Raw genomic sequence first — 21775 nt, 5'->3', positions numbered from 1 at the left:
AGGGGGGAAGAGCTGAAAAACTATCTTGAAAACCTGTACCGTTAGGGGGATCCAAGGGTCAAAATACTCGCCTCCTGTCTTTATTAAAATTATAATTATTCGGGCACCAAGGCTAGAATAATTTCAAATTACTAAACAATATTTAGGAACGCAGCCGAGAACAGCCAAACTTTCTCTGATGAAAACATGTAGTGGTTATATGAAACTGCTTTCCATGCCTGAAGGTGCAAGATAAGCTTAGCCAAGAGGAGGAAAAACCCACGGACAAGGCTTTCATAAAACATAAAAACTTGTTGCATTTATTTTAGTAATATGTATTAAATAACATTGACAAACAGACTCCATACCCTTCAATATCTTCACATTTTGCAAATTAAAAAAAAAAAAAAAAAAGTTGTCAAGAGTTTGGCAGATTTGTCACAAGTGTTACCGTGACAAGGTAGCTACATATGCCTACATCATACATTCCTACTTCTTTACAAAGACGGCTCCCCCCGTATAAAAATACTTTAAAGTGATAAAAAAATATTTTTAACTTTCTGAGATGAGTAGAAGAAAAGCATAGTGACCCATCTTTATTCATCGATGGTATTTGAATAGAAAAAAAATATAAAGATACAGTACATATTCAAAAATACAGTGAAACTTCAGCTAAATGTGGCAACAGGCTATCAAAGATTTAAAGACATTTTCAAATAATAAATAAGGACACGGAATGGGGTGAAGGGGGGCTCTCCCAAAATGAATTAATATGCTGTTAAGTGCTTGAGTGCAAAATATCCAGGTTTCTGTAGTACCCAAACTCTGCACACCGGAAACTCAGGAGGGACAGAGTTAATTGTCAGTTATTCAAAAGACTTTTCCCCATTTGTTAAAAAAAAAGGCAGTACCACTGCTTTCGTTAAATGAGAAGCACCGGTCTAAGTTAAAAATACCACGTTAAAAGTGGCAAGTTAAAAGAAATTGGAACGCAACCTGCATTAACCTTTCTTTCTGCTGAAGGTTAGGTCAAAACCAATCGCTACATGATAGCCATGTCAACGCTTAAAGATGGAAGGCATGTGGGGCTATTTGGCTACAGCGGCCCGTCAGGCAGTTAGCGGACCACTGCCCTTCCTGGCATGGGCTTGAGCCCGTCGCTTCGCAAGGCGGGATTTGGATGGCGGAGACAGTCTCATCGAGCAGATGGCATGAATGATGTTCTCGTGTTCCTCGATCAGGTCGCTGTCGTGTTGCGAAAGCTGGCGCTTCAGGGCAATCGCTTCGGCTGCAAAAAGAGTCAGGTCCTTCGTACTGCTGTTCCTGATATAACAAATACATCGAGATGTTAGACGCCCCGTTACAAAGGCAAGACATTTTTAAGAAAAAGCAAACCCAAATCTACACAGAAAGCCCTATAAGATTATGTGCGCGTGATCTATAACCCGAGTCTCTACGGAATAACATATATATATATTACATATTACATTTTCTAAAGCAGTACGTAAGGTATGACACCCAGGGCACATACCCTTTGGTCAGATTATAGTTATTCCCACTGAAGAGTATGTAAAGAGTTTATTGCAATTGGGCAGAGACAAAAAGCCTTAACATTTCGAGTTGAAAAGAGTGTGGACGACAACTCTCATCATTCTCAGCAACTTCTATTATAACAGTGAGGTTTTAATAAAGATGAGGGAAACGTGTGTGTGTGTGTGTGTGTGTGTGTGTGTGTGTATAAAATATATTTTAGCAGCAAGACTGAGCACAATCATAAACGAGAACTATTTGCAACAGCATTCTGTTGCTACACAAAAGTTGAGCCCTGAACCATTACCTTTGGAGCAGCAGTGGGGTCGGTAATCCTCGCTCAGGGGCATCCTTAAAAGAGAAAGAAAATCCCATGATTAGAACCTAGATGGGTGATGGACAACGAGGGGTATTCATAAACATGGGGTATTCATAAACATGGAGTTTTAAACCACAGCAAGCTTTGTTATTTTGAAATAGAGCAAAGTAAAATGTCTTTGTTCTGTAAGTTTGTAAATCTTTTCTACACATCCATATACTAAGCTACTTGAAATCATTCACCAATAATATAAAGTGCCATATCTTGGGTTTTAGGAGTTAAATACAAGGGGGATCCCTTCTTATAAAATGAAGAAACCTATATGATTTGCAAGCAGACTTACCCCTTGCACCCATGGGTGCTGGAGAACTTGTGCAGCACTCAGACGTTCGTTGGCATCTCGAACCAACAGCTTGGAGATTAAATCCTTGGCTTGGTTGGAGATGCGCAGCCAGTCCTTCTCAGGAAATTCATATTTGCCCACCTGGATACTCTCAAACAGTTTGTTCTAGAAAAGGCAAAAGTATTAAGGTTAAAAAACAAACAAAAAAAATCTTCAAAAAGAGGTTATTTGGTAAACCAAACAAAACCATAAATCCTGTCCAGCCTTTTCTCCAATATCACAGGACAGCAAGTTTCCCTCATTCACAGTCAGGCTCCCACATTTGTATGGCACAACCAGCTTCTATTTTTACTTTACAAAAGCCCGAGACCTGTGACGAACACTACTCAACGTTCTGTGTTTTTCTTACTCTTATATAAAGGCCTTTACAGAAAGGTCAGCAATAAGACTGGTAAGAGAGAATAGCTTCTGTAAACGTGCCAGCATTTGCAACATGATCTCCAACGCGTGACGCGAGACAGAAAGCTTAAATTATAAGCTTCTCCCGACGACGACGATCTTCTCCAGTTCAGAGAAGTACCTGCCATTTACTTTCAAAGACCTGCTCTGCGCACGCGGTGGATAAAATGTGACATTTGAAGAAGGTCAAAACATGATCCTCAAACATTTCCGTAAGATGGCAACAGGAGTTCAACGAGAGAACCAGAAGAACATGTTTGAACGTGGAAAAAGAAAAATGGAGAGCTAATAAAAACGTGACCTCTTGGAACAAAGCACATAAAACAGGCCTACGTCAACATGGATCTGTCCAGCTCAACTTCTTCACTACAGCCCTCAAAACTCAACATTAAGAGACATAAAAATGTTTTAAAAATGTTGGAAAGCAGTTGTTTTTTTTGCACTTGCAAAGCCTCCTTTAGTATTTTATAGAAGTGTAACCATTTGTTCCGTGTCTCTCTAATACCCTTATTGCAAACCAGCGATAAAAGTTTGGTTCTTGCAATAATAAAAAGGAGAACAGCCAGGTGTCACAGCCCATGATATCTACTAGAATTTACAAAACAAAAAGAAACCGGATCACAAAAAAAATATATAAAAAAAATAAAAAATCAGCTCTGTAGATTTATACTGTTGGCTATGCAGGGGAAAAGATAAAAATGTTGCCTTTGTAGGGTAGTTTATCAAATGCAGTAACAGAACATATATACGTTTTTCATCTAATTGAATTCTAGTAAAAGATGATTTCAGATGTAGAGACCAAAAGGAAAATAAGCTTAAGTTTAAGAGCTTAATGCAAATCAAGAAGATTGCCCTTTAAGCCGCCGTGCCACAACTTGCACAGCCCAGGTTACAAGAAAGTCGACCCAACTGGTTACCTGCCGTCAAATTCTATGTTTAAAAATGACCAAACCATGGCTCTAAAAACCGCAGATAGGTTACCCAAATGCCTTCTATCCCTGACTTTTTTCAACTTGCCCTAAAACAAAGTTGGGCTCGAGTTAATATCCTTATGCCTTTTCAACACATGCTTACATTCAATCACTAATGGGGGTTTTGGTAAGTGATAACCAGTTGGTTCCACTTGGTTTACACCCCACAGGTAGCCATCAACGTGGGCAGTCATGCTAAGGAAAGGCCATAGGCGTACGGCGAAGCCAAGTATGCGTCTTATATACATAAGAGGCATTACAGAATTACCTGGCAGACTCTGCAAACTTCTCCTCTGTCCCAGCCGCAGTCTGTGCCGCAGTTGCCAACGAATGGCGGGTACCCGCTCAGCATTATATACAGAATAACGCCCAGGCTCCACAGATCACAACGCTTATCGTAGAAGTTGGCTTCCTCTGTGAACACCTCGACCACCTCGGGGGCCATGTACTCGGCGGAACCACACTGCAAAGCGGACGTCAATAGAGAAATCATGTTCGATCCATAATAAGTACACGCGTATTTGCAGACAGACACACAACAGTGGTTATAAACCAACATTTTCTGGATGCCACAAAAAAAAATTATAGTAATTACAAGCAAAAATATACCAGCTAATGGGAATACTGGGAGGTGACACTACATATATTATAAATACATTTATAAAAAATAAAAAAAATGCAGTGTTTTTAAATACACTATATAGACATGTTTAAAACTTACAAACGTCCTAGCTTTTGTAAGCAAAAATAAATGCGTCCATTAAAACATGAAATACAGCACAGACATTGTTAATGTTGCAATGAAATACAGTAGCTAGAAATAGCTAATTTTTTATGGAACATCTTCATAATCATTACCGATATCCAAGTGCACAGCACTGATTGAAACCAACGTATAAAAGGAAAATAAAAGATTTCCCTCTTTCATGTTCAGGGACGGTTTTGTTGGAGTAGAAGCTTGTTGCCAGGTAACAGGATGCACGATGCGGAGTAGTATTTACTTTGAGATATATAGAATTAGATTTAAGCATAAAGATCAGAATGGGATGTAGTAGGATGGCCAATATCAGCCATAAGGCATTCTCTTGTAAGAAAACCATGCAAGAAAAATTAACAAAAATGTTTTTAATCAGGAGAAACATTCACATTTTTTACAGCAAAATATTAGGTTTTGAGGCAGTCTTTTATCAAATGAATGAATGAATGAATGAATGAATGAATGAATCTGGGGGCTCGTTTTAATGGGTTGGCCACAAAGCAAACCAGTTTAATGCCATTCCATTCCAGAATCTGGCTGGTAGTTCTGTGATTCGGAACCTATGCACGAAGCAAGCTGAGCTGAAGCCAGCATTAAGAGTTCTTAATTGGAAGTACAATTTAGGAACCTGGCATGAAAGAAGAGTTAAATGGAACAATTCCCAAGTCTGGCTGAGAAACAGTCCTGCAGCTGTGGGGTTACAACTCCCAGCACATTAACCTCCATATCAGTAATCAATTCTCATTATAACAACACACTGCTGCTTCAATGTAACGGCGCTCTGTTGATGTTCAGGGTTAGTTGAGGATCGCTGCAGTAAACACTTGTGTGATAAAGTGACTGTAACCTAAACATTGACCACAAAAACATTCAAAACCTATTTACACAACGCTGTTGTAGCCAGATTTTTGTAATATTATAATCAAATTTCTTGTGCGGCCTCGACATCACCACGTGGTCCCAGAACTCGTGGTGAAGAACAGTGGATTATTTGCATAGAGTATACTGAATGGCATCAGCATGGCGTACAAAGCTGCGTAAACAAATGATTGAAACGCCACGTTCCTTAACGCACCGGAAGGCGAGGGCACTTACCGGCGTGGTTAGCTCTGGGGTCGTTATAGGGGTACACGCACTGTTCAGTTTCACACCACTTCCGAGGTCAAAGTCACAGATTTTCACTGGCGACACCTGGGAAGAATAAGATTATAGAAGGGTTATGTATAATTAAAATAAAAACACAGAAAAAGGAGGGTCTGTAGGATGGTCTCATCCCCATAGCAAACACATCGGTGCATTTCATTGGTCGCTGTGGAAATAAGACAACTTTTTGAACATCTATCTCTCAACGAGCAATGTGCCAGAAAAGAGAAGGTTTTTCCTATAGGCAAAGCATAAAAACATTCAAGAAGATCGCGAGCATGTTTGGGAAGAAGAGATGTATATTATAGACCTGTAATTGGTATATTTATAGGGTTTTTCCAGGAAAAGTTTCCCTTCATCACCAGCTGGTGGACTATATTAGAAACTTAGTGTTAAATAGGAACAGAGAAGCGCGATAGAAAAACAAAAAACTGGAGGATTTACAGAAGTTTTCCGGAAGAACAAAATTTACCTTATCTTCAAATTCACATAATATGTTTTCTGGCTTCAAATCTCGATGTGCAATACCTAATCCAGGAGGGGAAACAAACCGGTAAGAAGATTGCAACAAAATTTCTATAACTCCTAAAGCAGCGTACTGTATTATCGCATTTCTTGTACCTCTTGAGAAGTTACTGTAGAACTAAAAGGGTCCATGCACTGGGGGGGGGGGTTAAGTGATGTACAGAAGATTTTATAGAATGGCTCTATAAAGGTGGGGGGTACATATTCAGCAGGGTCAAGCAAGATGGAGAACTAAGATGCTGCCAAAAAGGATATATTCCCAACTACAGACTGATGTGCACTCCTCAGCAAGCTACAGATAGCACAAGACACCAGTGAACCTACTCTCCGCATAGCCGACCCTTGACCCAGCATCTCCTCGCTCGTATTTTATGGCTATAAGCACAGCCACAAAATTGGACTACATTTATTTTACTAACCTTTGGTATGAAGGAAATCCAGGGCAGATGCGATGTCTCTTACAACTTTACTAGCTTCTCGCTCATTAAAATGCTTTCGCCGCTGTATGTGAGAGAGTACAGATCCTGGAAAAATACAGACAAGGAAGCCCGTGTGATTACCCGCCAGAGAGCCGTACACAAAAAGCAAAATATATATTATATATACATATACACACACACACTTTAGATTGTAATCTCACAAGAGCAGGGCCCTCTGTACCATTGTTAATGTTCTTGTCACATCTAGATTAGAAACCTTTGAGCCGGGCCGTCTAAATAACGTATCGGTTTGTCTTATGTGTCAGTTCCAGTTCCGTCAGACCGTTTTAATGTATGGACTGTAAGAAGCGCGGCATATACTGTTGGCGCCATATAAATAAAAGATTTTGTATAGCGTATAATTTTAATTTTCAAGCTGTCCTAATTGTAACAGAGCTATGGCGTCCAGCGATGGAAGGTTCTGAGCTGCATAATATATATAATCGCCAATTTCTTCTATGGTCTAGTAATTTCACGATGCATTATGTAGGGCCAGCTTTGCCCTTCTCGCAGCCAAACCTCATTGGAGATGGCAATTTATGATGCGTAAGGAGGCTGAAATGGCTTTTTCTGCAAATGCCACAGAAACATTATTTTAGATAAAATATGAACATTTGTCTCGCGGCTCCCAAACCAGTCTAACACAGTGACAGAGACTTATGAAGGCTGATTTACAAAGGATACCACCATGTTAACCCATCATGGCGCTCCGGCAGTCCTTCGCCATCCAATATACATCGAAAATAAACACCCCCTCCCCCAAAAACAAAGGGGGGGGGGTCCGTTTTCATTCCTTTTCCCTGAGCAGCTGCGCATGGATTACCTGCTGCGATGCAAGACTATCATCATCATCGCCACCCGCTCTAAGAGTAGCTTTTGGATAAGGTGAAATTAAGCAAACAGCAGGGAACAATACATAAAATATACATGCAGCATAGCCTGTGCATTACGAATGCATTAATAAAGTCTCATCATTCCGTGATCAAGGAAGACATTACCTTTCTCCCCCCCCACGGGACCCTGGTTAATTAAGCTACTGAACGTTGGAGGAGGGGGTCCTGTTCCCGTGCCGGGGAGCCGTAGGAATCACTCACTATTAAACCTATTGCGTAGTACGTCTCCTCGAATGCGGGGTTTATGAGCGTGTAGCAGTTTGACGCCAGAGCTTTTAATTGCATTTTTACAATCCACCCATCTCCAATTAAATGCACAAACAAGTCATTAACGAGTCAAATAATACTATGGGGGATATTTTTAATGAAAACCCATCAGCGTCAGGATTACATCTCCAAATGCGGTGCTTCCAATGGATGAAATATAACGTTCCTGTACCGAAGGAGCGACGACATCTCAGATCTACTACTACTACTGAGCGCACCCCTATATCCATATGTTCTTACCTACAGCATGGTTGGAAACACTCTGCAGTAATATGTTGAGAGGCATTATCTTTATAAATTAAGTAATTTTCGCGCATTAGCCATTTCTGCTCAGAATCAATGGTATAAAGGAGGGTTACGCAAGACTATTTGGATATAACGGCAGAACTGAATTTAACCTCACTGCACGAACAGAAAGGCATTTATGCGAATGAATGGTGGAAGACGGGCCACAGAAAACATTGCAAACTGTGATTGCACAGCAGATGTTCTCAATCCATGATTTAATGAGATTTTAACCCCAGACAGCTTTACAGCCATAAAAACCCAACATCACCAACATACTTTAGATAAAATATATCACAATGGTAAGAAGGCTATACAGAAAAAGATGCTCCACGCAAGTACCTGGGGCGGCAGGTGGATTTGTGGCCCTAAAAGAAGGGCATGATTAGCCACCAAGCAGCTCCGCTGCTCAAAGACAAGATAAGACAGTAAGTGTTACACTTCTACTGCACTCAAGACCTTTCGGGTAGCACCGATTTTGGTTAAATTATATAGAATCCTTCCTAATCAGGCTTCATTAAGACCACGTTCATATATAATATCGGTATCCACAATCAAAAATTAAGCCAAGACACCAGTGACAGAGAAATTGGGTCAGGTAGAAGCAGGAATTGGTAAAGGGGTGGGTGAATAAATAAAAAGGACGCTATCTACAACCATCTCCGTTTCATTATCTAAATGACAGGTAATTGTGAGCATGTAGAGTACTTACATGAATCTCCAGCTATCATCCCAATTATTCATACTCAGATTCTGCTGTAAATAGTATTATGGATCATCCTCTATACCCGGATGCGTAATCATTCAAACACAAGTCCTTCCTCAATTACTCTAACAAGTGTGAATCATGACAGATGCACTTGGCACTTTCACAGCCTTTAAACCTTGGATTTTACCAGGGAATATCAGAAGACCCTACATTTCTTGTCGAATTAGTGTATTCAACCGATACAGATTCTGTTCAAGCAAGATCATTCCCTTCTCTCGCCCTCTTCTCCATTTCAGTTTTGTTATAGTTTAATCTTCCAACATTCAGTACTCTACCTCCTCGTAACTTCTCGAACACCATGTAGAAACGAGCATCGTCTTCGCAGAATTCTATTAACTCCAAGATGTTCCTAGGAAAGGATTTAAAAAGGACAAAAGTTAGTCGAACAGCTTTAATTGAACAGGAACCTCGCAGAGGATCACGAGAGTTGCATCTAACAATACTGTTGAACTATATGTTCCTTGGCCCTGGTCCGGCTGATCACATCTTAAATAATCATTTGTAGGTAGACCATAAACACCACAGCACTTAAGGAGTTTGCCAGGAGTCACCACAAGCGGGATTAAACATAATTCCCATGAACCACACCGTTTCAGTGGTTGAAGAGCTACATGTCACCGATCCATGATTTACACCAATGTTTCCATAACTTTGTCCAAAGTCGTACGTTTCACTCAGCTAATACATCTAATTCCAATTCATCCTATAAACTGAATCCTCAAAAAACCACCGCAAAAGGTTTAGAAATGTGATTTAGCTCAACGAACGTGCCCGGCTAGATTGGCTTTATTTTATGATAAACGTTTGCTTACACACCTTCACCGTCTTCCAGGGTTATACGCTAATTAGCTTTTGTACACAGCAATACATTCAGAGCTTAAGGACCAACAACACGCTGATCCTTCCAGTCCAAAGTGCAATTAGTATTACAGAAACTATTCGCCAGATTATAGCTTGAGCAGTTTGGATAGAGTTTTATTTTGGGTACCTGTCCACTCTATTGCTATTTTACGGATTAGAAAAAAAAAAATGAAATGCAAACATTTCTTCATTATATTCCTTTTAAACTGCGGCACTAACAGGAAGGCTTTATCGAATGCATGGGTTATTATACGGTTATTAGTTATTCACTACAGTTTATTGTATATTAGTTTAAATGAATGAATATACCATTTGTGCACACAAAAAAAAAAATAAAAAATAAAAAATTTACGAAACACTTACTTGTTGCCTTGACATTGATACAAGGTTTCCACTTCACGAAAGACCCGACTCCGACTGTGCCCAGCTTTCTTCTCTACGATCTGGGGGGAAAAAAAATTCTGTGAAGAGATTTTTGTTAACGATCCCTTGGCAAGCGTTCATTAAATGCTACATTTTTAAATGACAGCGGATAGTACGACCCACTGAAAGATTACCAAGAATGTGCAAGTGCTTTAGAGTCATACGTGGCACATCATTTACGATGGATGTGCTGAACACGGTATAAGATTGAAAGGATAATGAAATATTGGGACGTGAGCGGCTCGAACTCGTTAAATGAAATTCTGGCATCTGGGAAAAGAATTTTAACCGGAGCAAGCGGTGCTCGTACACGATATCCACCTACACAGTCACAACGAAGATTCCACCGACCAAAAGCGTTTGGTTTTTTATCTCCAAAATGACAAAATAAACCATGTCGTCCGACCTTTCCGAGGAAAATAATTAAATAAAACCAAAAAAAAAACCCCACCGACACAGAGCTCTCTTTGGAGTCATTAATCACTCAGAGGGACAACAGTACAGAAGGTAAGCTTTTCATAAGACAGAAGCAATTTAACACTTATGTTATCATCATGTGTCAAACTGTCTCACAGGTTTTCCCATTTCAAGCATTTTTCATACAAAAACAAGCACTCGTGTTCTTTCAGAATGGTCACTCCGAGCCAAAACCATTTGGCATCCCATGCCCGCTTTTTTTAATAAATAATAATAATAATAATAATAATACATAGTAATTAGCTTAAATTGAAAGGTCAAAGTCTGGGGAAAAAAGTTTGCCAGCTGCCACTTATAGGGTCCACGCAAATGATATAGTTTGGAAACTAGATTTGAAGTCTCAAGAAACTTGGCGAACAGGTTGGTTTAATGCCTCCATGTAAGAGTTAGCAGGGAAAGCACAACGTGCGATGCTTCAGCGAAACATATCGGCAGAGTCTTCGTGTTTATACGCTGTATTGAAATGTTTCGTCACAATGACTTGCATCCTTTCCTGTAGAACGCTCAAGTTCCTTACATTCGCAAGACCGCCGGTGATGCAACAATTTTTTCATGTACACAAACCATTAAGTATTCATACATACCACACACTGTATTTGCTCAATTACAAGACGACCTTGATAAGACAACCTCCCAAAATTTGAATATTAAATTTAGGAAAAAAGAAAAAGCCCGACTATAAGACTACCCAATAAGCAGGGGCGTACCTAGAGTATTTGGCACCCGGGGCGGATCCTGTAAGTGGCACCCCCCCCCCAAATGTAAAGACATCTACAAAATTATGCTGGCAAGAATACTTATTGCACCAATTTGTAAACTGTATGTCAACTGTAAACAACAAGAAATCTGAAAAAATAAATTAATAACTTATAAGTAAAATAAACACATATAAATAACATTTACTGAACATATAATAGTGCTTTCTTTAATAACCCTCCAAAAAAACGGCGTCCACATTGCCCACATAGAACCTGACCAGCACCCAAATTACATACACATAGGACGTGCCATTTTTGCCCCCAAACAGCCTAGCATGAGTCAGCATTGTTCCCAAACAGCAGAGTGTACGCTATCTTTGTCCCATGAACACACTACCTGTGCTATCTTTGTCCCATAAACACCCTGCCTGTGCCATTTTTGTCCCATAAACACCCTGCTTATACCATCTTTGCCTTTTTGACAAATCAACTATACACCTATGATTAACACAAACACTTTTACAGTCACTCACTAATTCACTTTCATTCACACAATTCATTCACACAATCAATTATTCTTTTACACAAATTATTTACACATATTCATTGATGCATTCTCACAAATTCATTAATTCTCTCACTCATTCACACAATTCATCCACACATTAATCCATTCATTTTCTCTCTCTTATTCTGACTCTTTATTTCAATATTCTTGCTACCCTCCTTTATCCCTATCTACCCCTTCTCACTCCCTTCTCCCTATCTACCCCCTATCCCCCGTCTCACTCCCTTCTCCCTATCTACCCCCTCCTAACTATCTACCCTCTCCCCCCTTTGAAGTTCACTTACCTTTCAGGAGTCCTGCGGTGGGGGTGCAAGGCCTCTGCCTCCCAGCTCTGCCACTGTATGGAACAGTATAGAGTGATGGGAGTTATGATGTACTTTAGAGCTTAATTATATAATGAAAAATACATTGGAAATGGTACAGCATAACACCCATCACTCTCACACACTTACCAATCCGCATTTACCAGTCCACACATACCAGTCCACAGATTCCACATTTACCAATCCACACATACCAATCCACAGATTCCACACATACCAATCCACACTTACCAATCCACACATACCAATCCACACATACCAATCCACAGATTCCACACATACCAATCCACACATACCAGCCCACAGATTCCACACATAACAATCCACAGATTCCACACATACCAATCCACACTTACCAATCCACACTTACCAATCCACACTTACCAGCCCACAGATTCCACACATACCAATCCACATTTACCAATCCACACATACCAGTCCAGATTCCACACATACCAATCCACACTTACCAATCCACACATACCAGCCCACAGATTCCACACATACCAATCCACATTTACCAATCCACACATACCAATCCACAGATTCCACACATACCAATCCACATATTCCACACATACCAGCCCACAGATTCCACACATACCAATCCACATTTACCAATCCACACATACCAATCCACAGATTCCACACATACCAATCCACACTTACCAATCCACACATACCAATCCACAGATTCCACACATACCAGCCCACAGATTCCACACATACCAATCCACATTTACCAATCCACACATACCAATCCACAGATTCCACACATACCAATCCACACTTACCAATCCACACATACCAGTCCACACATACCAATCCACAGATTCCACACATACCAATCCACAGATTCCACACATACCAATCCACATTTACCAATCCACACATACCACACATACCAATCCACACTTACCAATCCACAGATTCCACACATACCAATCCACATTTACCAATCCACAGATTCCACACATAGCAATCCACTCTCACTGTCACTGAATGATTTCCTACCTTTCCTCTTTTCTTCTTGCAGCAGTCAGCTCCTTTTCTTCCTCTTCGCTCCTCTTCTTCTGTCTTCTTCCGGTTCAGAGGGCACGGACGAAGGTGGGCGCGGCTTCAGCAGCAGTTGCCGCGCGGATCGCGAGGGAGCGGTATCGGAGGTCTTTAACAGACCTCCGGCTCCCTTGAGTGATTTTAAGCCGGTTCAAGGGAACCGGCTTAAAATCACTCAAGGGAGCCGGAGGTCTGTTAAAGACCTCCGATACCGCTCCCTTGCGAACCTGCTCCTCCAGCGGCGGACATTACTGTCCGTCTCTGGAGGGGTGCCGGGTGCCGGCAAGTTGGCACCCCCCTGATGAGCGGCACCCGGTGCGGACCGCCCCCCCGCCCCCCGCTAGGTACGCTACTGCCAATAAGAAAAGAGTTTTATTAGTAAATATCAATTTACATGTAAACTATTTTTCATATTGAATAAAGACTGATTGAGAAAAATGCCTCCCCCCCGTTTTATTTGCCAACCTGTCCCCAGTTATGCCTTATACCCTATACCCTCCCTATATCTCACTCTACCTCCCTATCTATAAAAATTTCCCTGTTGCATTAAATCAGTCTACTCTACAGCAGAAGCATTTTGCGTTGAATCTGATAACATTCAGCTGAAGAACGCTTGGAGTTTCACCCGAATGGTACGACGCGTCAGTGTATTTTATTTACCTTCACGGCGTAATCTTTTCCGTTCTGTAAGCTGATACAGCCCCGCACTTTGGCGTAAGCTCCCTCTCCCAGAAGCTCGTCCGTCAGCTTGTAAAGGTCTGCCAAGGGAGAAGCTTATGAGTTATCACTGGAAATGTTATACACTCTACAAGAATCTGCTTCCTCTTAACCCTCAAAACTACGCTTTTTTTTTAATAAAATATCAATATATACACATGATAGCATGCAAACAAAGGACAATTCCAGCTGCGCAACATAATTACAAAAGGGATTTTCTGGTGATCAATTACCCTTTTAAGATTAATTTTGAATTAGCGGACAGGAGTGATGGGAGTGATAAAAGACCATTGGCACACAGGAGTGATAAAGCGCCTCTGTACGCATAGAAAGAGCCTCCATTAAAAATAATAAAAAAAAATCATCCTTTTCCAGCTTCAGTAGTAGTTTACAATAATAACTTCTACGCTGCATTTCAGATGCGTTTGTTCTATTAAGGGACAAAACCTTTCAAAGAAGGACATTTCTAAGTGACCCCAAACTTTTAAGCAGTAGTGTATACACACGCCTAATAATTAGAGGTGCTGTCCCATTTGGCCAACTGCGGTCATTAAAAGAAAAGGTTGCCGCACGCAGTGACATTGTGAAATGGTTCATTTCCGTTTAGAAACAGTTTTATTTCTAGCAGATCTGCAATACCTTGACACATGCCAAGAATTGTGAGCGTCTACTAAAACAGGCAAACAGAGATTTGGGTCACAGACTATCCATCCTACCTTTAAAAAGACATTAGAAGGGGTTTGTTCCACTTCAAAAATATTAACTGCACTTTCTATTATCTTACACAAATACATCATTTTATTCTCCCTCCAAGGGTTTATTCACATAAAAATACAAACTTAAGAGCCCTTCACAGTCGCTACAGCAACAACCCAATCAACGTCTGCATTTGTGTCGTATAATTAAGCGTTCCACGAAACCTTACGGGGGATTGAATTATTTTATGATTAAAGAACAGCACCTTTAAATCAAAGCAATGGCAAAGGGTACAAAAAGAAAAAAAATGAAACTTTCAACAAACGAAACAAATTGTTTGACATCATGAACTCCTCTCAACTTCCAGCTCAGTTCTGTTTAATAGAACATTTCCAAGAACAGAGAAACCAAACCACTTTGTGATGTAAAGCCCGCAGTGGCAGCAAAGCACTCGGAAGACGCTCAAAGATAAAGAGGTTTTATAAACAGACGCTGGCATCGTCCTCCCTGCAATATGATCAGAGACGGGGAAGACTAGGAGAGCGGCTGGCCGTCTCCACTCACCCAGAACGGTTCACTGTGTGTACAAAAAATAAGGGTATAGAGACCTGCAAACTTCCCAGTAAAGCTCTCCGTATCCCGGGTCCTTCTCTTCTTCTTTTTCCTTTTGCCCGCATCGTTGATGGAGAGGGGCTGACTGCTGACCATTTCTGCGTAAAAAGGACAAGGTCAATGAAACCATTGCATGGGTTAGAGAAGCAAGGAGGTTAGTGAAGCAAGGAGGTTAGAGAAGCAAGGAGGTTAGTGAACACTACTCGAGTCTCAAGGGGGGGGGGGAAGCACTATATTTAACATTTACCCAGAACACCGCATTATGCGTTCAAAGCACACCTGAACATTTTTAATCACTGCAACCAGTTTTAGTGCCGAATCTGTGAAGGTCACAGAGGTGAATACATACAGTATGTGTTGAAATCACTGAACTCTTTTAAGAATGGAAACCCTTTTTTCAGACTTAAAATAACAGCAAGCCTTGTTTTACTTGAATCGGATGGCAGGAGTCGTTGGTATCATATTATGTTTATTAAAATTTAAGGTGCAAGCCACCAACAAGGGCCACACATTTACCCAGATCTGTTCTGGTCCTGTGTAGTAAAATAACTGTGTTTCGGGCTCTGGAAATAGTTTTAAAGGAGGATTATTCTACCTGACCGAGCTTTTCAAAGAACCTCTGATCTATGGTTTGCAGAGAAGGATATTTTCGGCATCCGAAGCCGCGGCTTAAAGATATTCATTTCCATGACAGACGTGGGAAGCTCTGGGATGTGAATTATTGATGCTCCGGAGTCTTCCGTATAATACGGCTCTTTCTATGCAGACGGAGTACTATTTACAACCCCGCATGTCACAAGTGGGTGATTTGTTACCCCGGGGCGAGCCAGACCCTCATACTATCACCAGGACAATTTGATTTGATGGGATTATGCTTTTTTTCCTTTATTATTCATCAGCTGACACAACGGGACGGTCGCAAAGATCTAACTATCTTCTGTGATGCTCCGTCAGCTGCGGCTTCCAGATTTTTGCAAACCAAAGCCGATGACATTAAGCCGGCCGTAAGAGGTCCGAGAATCGCAGAAGCAATTAAAATAATAACTGATCAGCCACGCACCACCCACATCGGGTCCGAGCACCGTCCCCACTAGAACAGACTAAGACGTAGACCTCATCAAGATGAACAATCAAGAAAGTCCCAGATATTAACGTTAAAAACAGCGCAACACAGCCCAGAGAAGCGCCAATTAGCGCATGTTGAGGCTTCATTGATATGCAGGGGGGGTATTAACATAGTATGGTTGAACAGGAGGCTCTTCAGATCCATACGCAGTGCGGATTCACACAAGCGCTCGCTCCGGAGGTAAATATGCAGCACTTCAGGTGACCTGACAGCAACGTCGCCTTGGCCATCAGAAGTGCCCAAGGTAGTCTGTACATTGCTCTGTCACCCTACATGCTAGCTGTGCTGTTCCATTAACAGTAAGGATTCAGGGGGTATATGAGGATCACACAGGGCCGTGTGTTCGGTTTACCCTCCCTAAGAAGGCATACCGAGACGCACGTTACAGTCCCATGTAACCCGATTACTTCCTCCTTTCATGAATCGCTAACTTTAGGTCTCACATCACATCAGCGAAAACAGACGTAGCAGCCGCTGACAACGGAGATTCTTTACGAAACCCGAAATCACCAACGCTGTGCTGCATTAAGAAACACGCAAGTATTTTAAGGTTCTGTGAACGGAGACGCTATTTGTCAAGTCAGGAAGGAATCCATGATGACATCTTTTCTATAGAAACTTGTGAATGACTAGTGTCGTTTCCCTTTGACTTCGCCTCAACCCACAAACATCCAAGATCCTATCGCCAGTTTCTCAATGAACACGTCAAGCAGACCCGACACCTTCCATACAACCTATGTGCTTTATAAAGGCAATAATTATAATCTCTCTACATACACATACATGTGCTTCCTGTGGCCAGGAGCTGCCCCCCCCCTTTACATTATTGCAGCCTTTTTATTAAGAAATGGTTTAATAAAATAAAGATCTGGGACAGACTAAGCTTTTCCCAGATCACAGGGCCCAAGCTATAGCTGGTAACAGAGAACGTTAAACAACAAGGTCCTCGCTCCAGCAGCCGGTCTCCTCCGCCACAAGAAATAAGTTGGCCTGAAATCGTTTAAAGGGCAGAACCGCTGATCCGGGTCGCCATTCACCACACAAACCTCGTACTCGAAACATGACTTTCGCACACAAAACGAGACGTAACTCTGTATTTTCTCAAGTGTTACATCTTCGTCCGACAAAACCACAAAGAATGCCCTCTACGCCACGACAAATTACAAGATGTGTTTCATGTCAAAGATTCAACGTACGTCACAGGAGGAGAAACGGCGTACAGCATGCCGAAATACTTCAATGTCTAAAAACATACTTTACCTAGGAATGTACAGAATGAAGGATTGGCGCCATCTAAACATAACTATCAGCATGTATTTACGATAAAGATTAAAACAAAAAAAACACAATCTTGGCTGATGAAGTGAACGTAGTAAAGCTGCAGAGTAGTTTATTAGTTCACGCAAACACCAAAAGCATAAGAGCAGCTCAGATGAGAGCAGATCGCGCCCGGTTGACCTGTCCAAAAGGTCACGTCAGGGTCATCACAAGAGTGAAAAACCTTAATTTTCTGTATTTAATAAGTTATTTATAAAGTTGGAAAAATGAATCCGGAAACAAAGGTCATATCTGCGCCAAGCGTCATCAGCCAGAGGTTATATATATTTATAACATGTATACATAATATAATCATCAATCTATAGACGGTGCCAGCAGTGTACACATCACTGCTTACATATACGCAGCCTGCCGCTCCTTTACACCGATTAATATTTAAAGCGAACCCTGAGAACGTACGTAAATATCACATCCCCACCAGTCTAAAACCGCACTTCCCGTTACATCGGCAAACCGCGCTCTAATCCTCCCCAACACTGCAAACCAGATCATCCGCTACTGTACGTATAGCACCGACAAATGCCAGAGCACTGTACAACGGCTCATACAGAAAACAGGCACTGGGGCGGTAGGTAAGTGGAACAGCCACACTGCAGAAGTAGTAGAGGCTAATAAGGCGAGATCATTTAAACAAGCATGAGATAGAATTTGTCTCCCCATTTTTCAGCCCTTGCCATGCACGATTGAAGCCCTTTCCTGCAATGACCTACTGGGAGGCAGTTCCACTTATCTACCGACATCTCAGTAAAGTAAAACCTTCATCACATTCCTGCCTCTGACCCTTGGGGCCTCTTGTTGTAAAGCTCGGGCCGTGGGGGTCAGGCCAGCACCACAGCACACTGGCAGGGACCGTGCTCTACGTGCCCCCCTGCCGGACCTCCCTACAAACACCCAAAAGTTACCGGGCAGTCCCCGGCCTCGCGGGGTGTCTCCTGCCCGCTCGCTGCCCTTCCCCACTCTCACCTGCGGGCATTGGCTCCGCGTAGTCCCCGCTCTCCGGTGACAGTTCGAGCGCCTGAACCCGCGGCCGCCAACCCGGACTTTACATCAACCCGGAAACTTGGCGCCGCAGCCTGTCACGCCTCGCTCCGAGCCGCCTTCTCATCCGATTGGTCAATACCAAAGCTTCGAACGCGGAAGCGAGGCTTGGAAAGCAAGCCGGAAGCGCGCTACCTGGGAATGGCTGTGAAAGCAGAATTAGCAGCTGATGTAATAGTGATGAAAGGCCGCCTGCGCCCAGACACTGATCAGGAGGAAAGCCGTATAAAGTTTCTAGTAGATAAATGCGATGCCATGTTTCTGAGGCAGAAAACAAATATTATATTTTGTGCGCAATGTTGTATGCATAATACATTTTTCTTCACTTAGATAAAAGATAAAAAAAAAAAAAAAATGATAAAATGATCAGCACCTCAGTTTTCTATTAGGGTGACCACATAAGCCAGATCAACCCAGATAAAGTGCTGCCCTGCAGTATGGAGGATGCATAACTTGCCAATTAGTTCCCTTCCATACACCCCACATACTGCAGGGCAGCACTTTACCTGTACTGGTCAGCATGTGATAAACATATACTCATCCTGGAAAACATGGCGGACGCAGCAGCCATACCTGGAAACTTGTGGGCTCCGGCTACCCACAAACATTGCAACACCCTCATTTACAGGACCCCACTCCTGTGATCTGGAGGATTCGGGTGTTTACCCGGAGGGTTCTCAAGTATGGCGGTCACCCTAGACTAAGTATCCAAATCGGAAATCAACTGTGCTCAGATCCATGTCCCAACTACATCCTAGTGTCCTGTGCACACAGTCATCCTACACAGAAAGTTAGCTTTTTCAGCAAAAAAGCACCTTGGCAGAAGCTTGCCGACAGGTTAGGTCCACAGATTTGCAGAAGAAAGAAAAACAAGGAGATGTTGGACGCAGAAGCATGAGAGAGTAAACAAAAATGAGTGTGAGTGAGAGACTGAGAGCGAGTGTAAATAGGGGTGTCTGACAGCGAAACTTTTGTCCGAAACTCACACGTCTCATTTGGCCCAAATAGAAGTTGCATCGCATTAAACCAAAGACTGCTTTTAACCAGCGGCACATGATCAGCGGCGGATTATTTTTAAATTTAGGTCTCCAGTTATCGATCACCCAATTTACTTTACAAAAGCCCATTAACCCAAAAAGCCTCCCCAGCATAATAATCCTAAAGTACTTTATGAGATCCGACCAAAGACAGATTTTGTAACACAGCCAAAAAGGTAGAACTCTACTCCGTTCCCAGAGATAAATGATGGCTGAATTAATGGATTCCAGCCTCTGAGGTGCATTTAAGAACAATTCAGAACAGCAGCTTTGCCACAGGGGCAGAATCAGCTTTTATATACCCTTATCATATGGAATGTGGACAGAAACCTCATGAGAAACAAGCCCCATCTTTGAAGACCTCATTGGCCTTCTCAAAGCCCACCCTCATACACAAGCAACACATGATCTTTAACACTATTGAAGATGCTCAGGATGCATGTGATGTCCAAACAGATTTTTGCCTGTGTTGCATCACATCTGCTCATCACCCTGAGGTCAGCAGAGACGTCTCCTCGAGGCAGTCCCTATCCTTTCCCAGCTACATTAATGTGGCTGACGAGTGACACGCACATCCATGCTCGGGATGTCACCAATTTCACCTTTGACCGCTGCCTTTCACCATCTTCTAAATCTCTCCGTATAAACTAATCGGCTCACCTTTTCTAGGTTTTGTTAAACGTCTCGCTGCCTGCCTCCGGGGCAAACAAGTCAAATAAATTCAGAAGCTGTTCACTATATCCAGGGACAGACAGACAGACCTGCGGTTACCCTCGGCTTGTAAAAGAAAGTAGAATATAGAATTTGTGGGTTACAGAGTCGGAGATAACCGCAGTCACTATAACCAGCAAGATAAAGCCTTAATCAGCCCCGTCTGCTGCAGAGTAATACGTGGGTGGATATGCTGACATTTTTAGAATAAATTAACAGGCCCACTCTCAGCCGCGGCACCTCTGAAACTACACGTCAATGAGAAGAAAGAAAAAAAACCTTGACTTGTCATTTAAAGTTACACTAAATTGAGCCACCTGTATTCAAGCAGGGATATCAGCCATGGCATACCAGTACCAAATGCACTAATTGGGAGTTTTGCATGTGGGCGCAGGAGTTCTCAGGTATGGGCATGATACAACCAGGATATAACCCAATGCTTAAGTATTACTAGAATAAGGCACTGCAACTGATTTTAGTGAATAGATATTCTTACCGCTTTAAGATGGCTTTATGACTGGCCAACTAAAAGTTGAATTGGCCCTGCACAATGTATAGTTTAGTCTGTGATAGTAGCCATTCCTTTGTGGAGAATGACACCGGGCGTTTATAATGTATCGTGACGTTTATCCTTGGGGACGCTTTAAATGAGCTGATCCTGAGGCTCCAGATGTTAACCGTTTGGTAGGCAGTCATAAAGTAGTGACCTGCTAATGGCAGCAACCATTACTTGTCAACCACCTGTAATCAAGCAGGCGATTCAATTGCAATATACCAATGATAAGTGGTACAAGCTGGCATGCTCAAATACTATTAAAGATGATCAGGCTATAGTGGCTCCGCACTGTGACCTACAACATCTCCCATTAACCCCTAGATTACAGGGAAAACCCCAAGACAGCATACCTACAAACAGTCCCAGTTTTCACAGGACATTCCTTATATTCGGGGGGGGGATACCCCAACCTCCCTGTGACCAATCTAGGGAGCTGCACAAATCAACTGAGGTCCGTTGCAGCTCCCACATGGGTAATAGTGGATAAGGTGGGCCGGTGGGGGATACCTCCAGCCATGCACACTTCCAGGGCTTGTCTCGCACCTCCTCGCCTCTTGTCATACCTCTAACGCGTGGGCCGATTTGGACACCTGAAATATTGGGGAATATGAGACCGGGTTCCTAAGCGAAAATCCGTGAGTTAAAATATGGAATTTGAATCAGAATTTTGATTTTTATTCAATAAACGTAAGAAACGACACTAAACACATGCAGAGTATAACAGAGTACGTATTGATTTTGGGTCTGGCAATCATCCTCCCTTGTTATTGTGACACGATAAAGCGTGACCGTGTATTATTATGTAACGCCAGTCGGTTT

General features: G+C 42.1%; 1 protein-coding gene across 1 annotated transcript; it reads right to left on the bottom strand.

Moving 5' to 3' along the window:
* Positions 1 to 271: 271 nt before the first annotated feature.
* Positions 272 to 18722, bottom strand: MKNK1 (MAPK interacting serine/threonine kinase 1). The gene is made up of 12 exons (XM_053469650.1): positions 18578 to 18722; positions 15147 to 15248; positions 13786 to 13883; positions 9944 to 10023; positions 8995 to 9068; positions 6446 to 6550; positions 5974 to 6029; positions 5454 to 5549; positions 3870 to 4064; positions 2172 to 2336; positions 1817 to 1860; positions 272 to 1302 (listed from the first exon to the last, which is right to left on the bottom strand). The coding sequence occupies exons 1-12, from the start codon at positions 18585 to 18587 to the stop codon at positions 1089 to 1091; spliced, it is 1239 nt and encodes a 412-aa protein (XP_053325625.1). The 5' UTR covers positions 18588 to 18722; the 3' UTR covers positions 272 to 1088.
* Positions 18723 to 21775: the final 3053 nt, after the last annotated feature.

The sequence above is a fragment of the Spea bombifrons genome, chromosome 6, assembly GCF_027358695.1.
Source record: "Spea bombifrons isolate aSpeBom1 chromosome 6, aSpeBom1.2.pri, whole genome shotgun sequence".
Classification (NCBI taxonomy): Eukaryota; Metazoa; Chordata; class Amphibia; order Anura; family Pelobatidae; genus Spea; species Spea bombifrons.
This window is presented reverse-complemented; position numbering and strand designations above follow the sequence as displayed.

Coding starts and splice junctions, on each gene's coding strand:
- MKNK1 (XM_053469650.1), bottom strand. Junction 1,861..2,171: donor AGCACCCATGGGTGCAAGGG/GTAAGTCTGCTT, acceptor TTCTCTTTTAAG/GATGCCCCTGAGCGAGGATT. Junction 1,303..1,816: donor ACCCCACTGCTGCTCCAAAG/GTAATGGTTCAG, acceptor TTGTTATATCAG/GAACAGCAGTACGAAGGACC.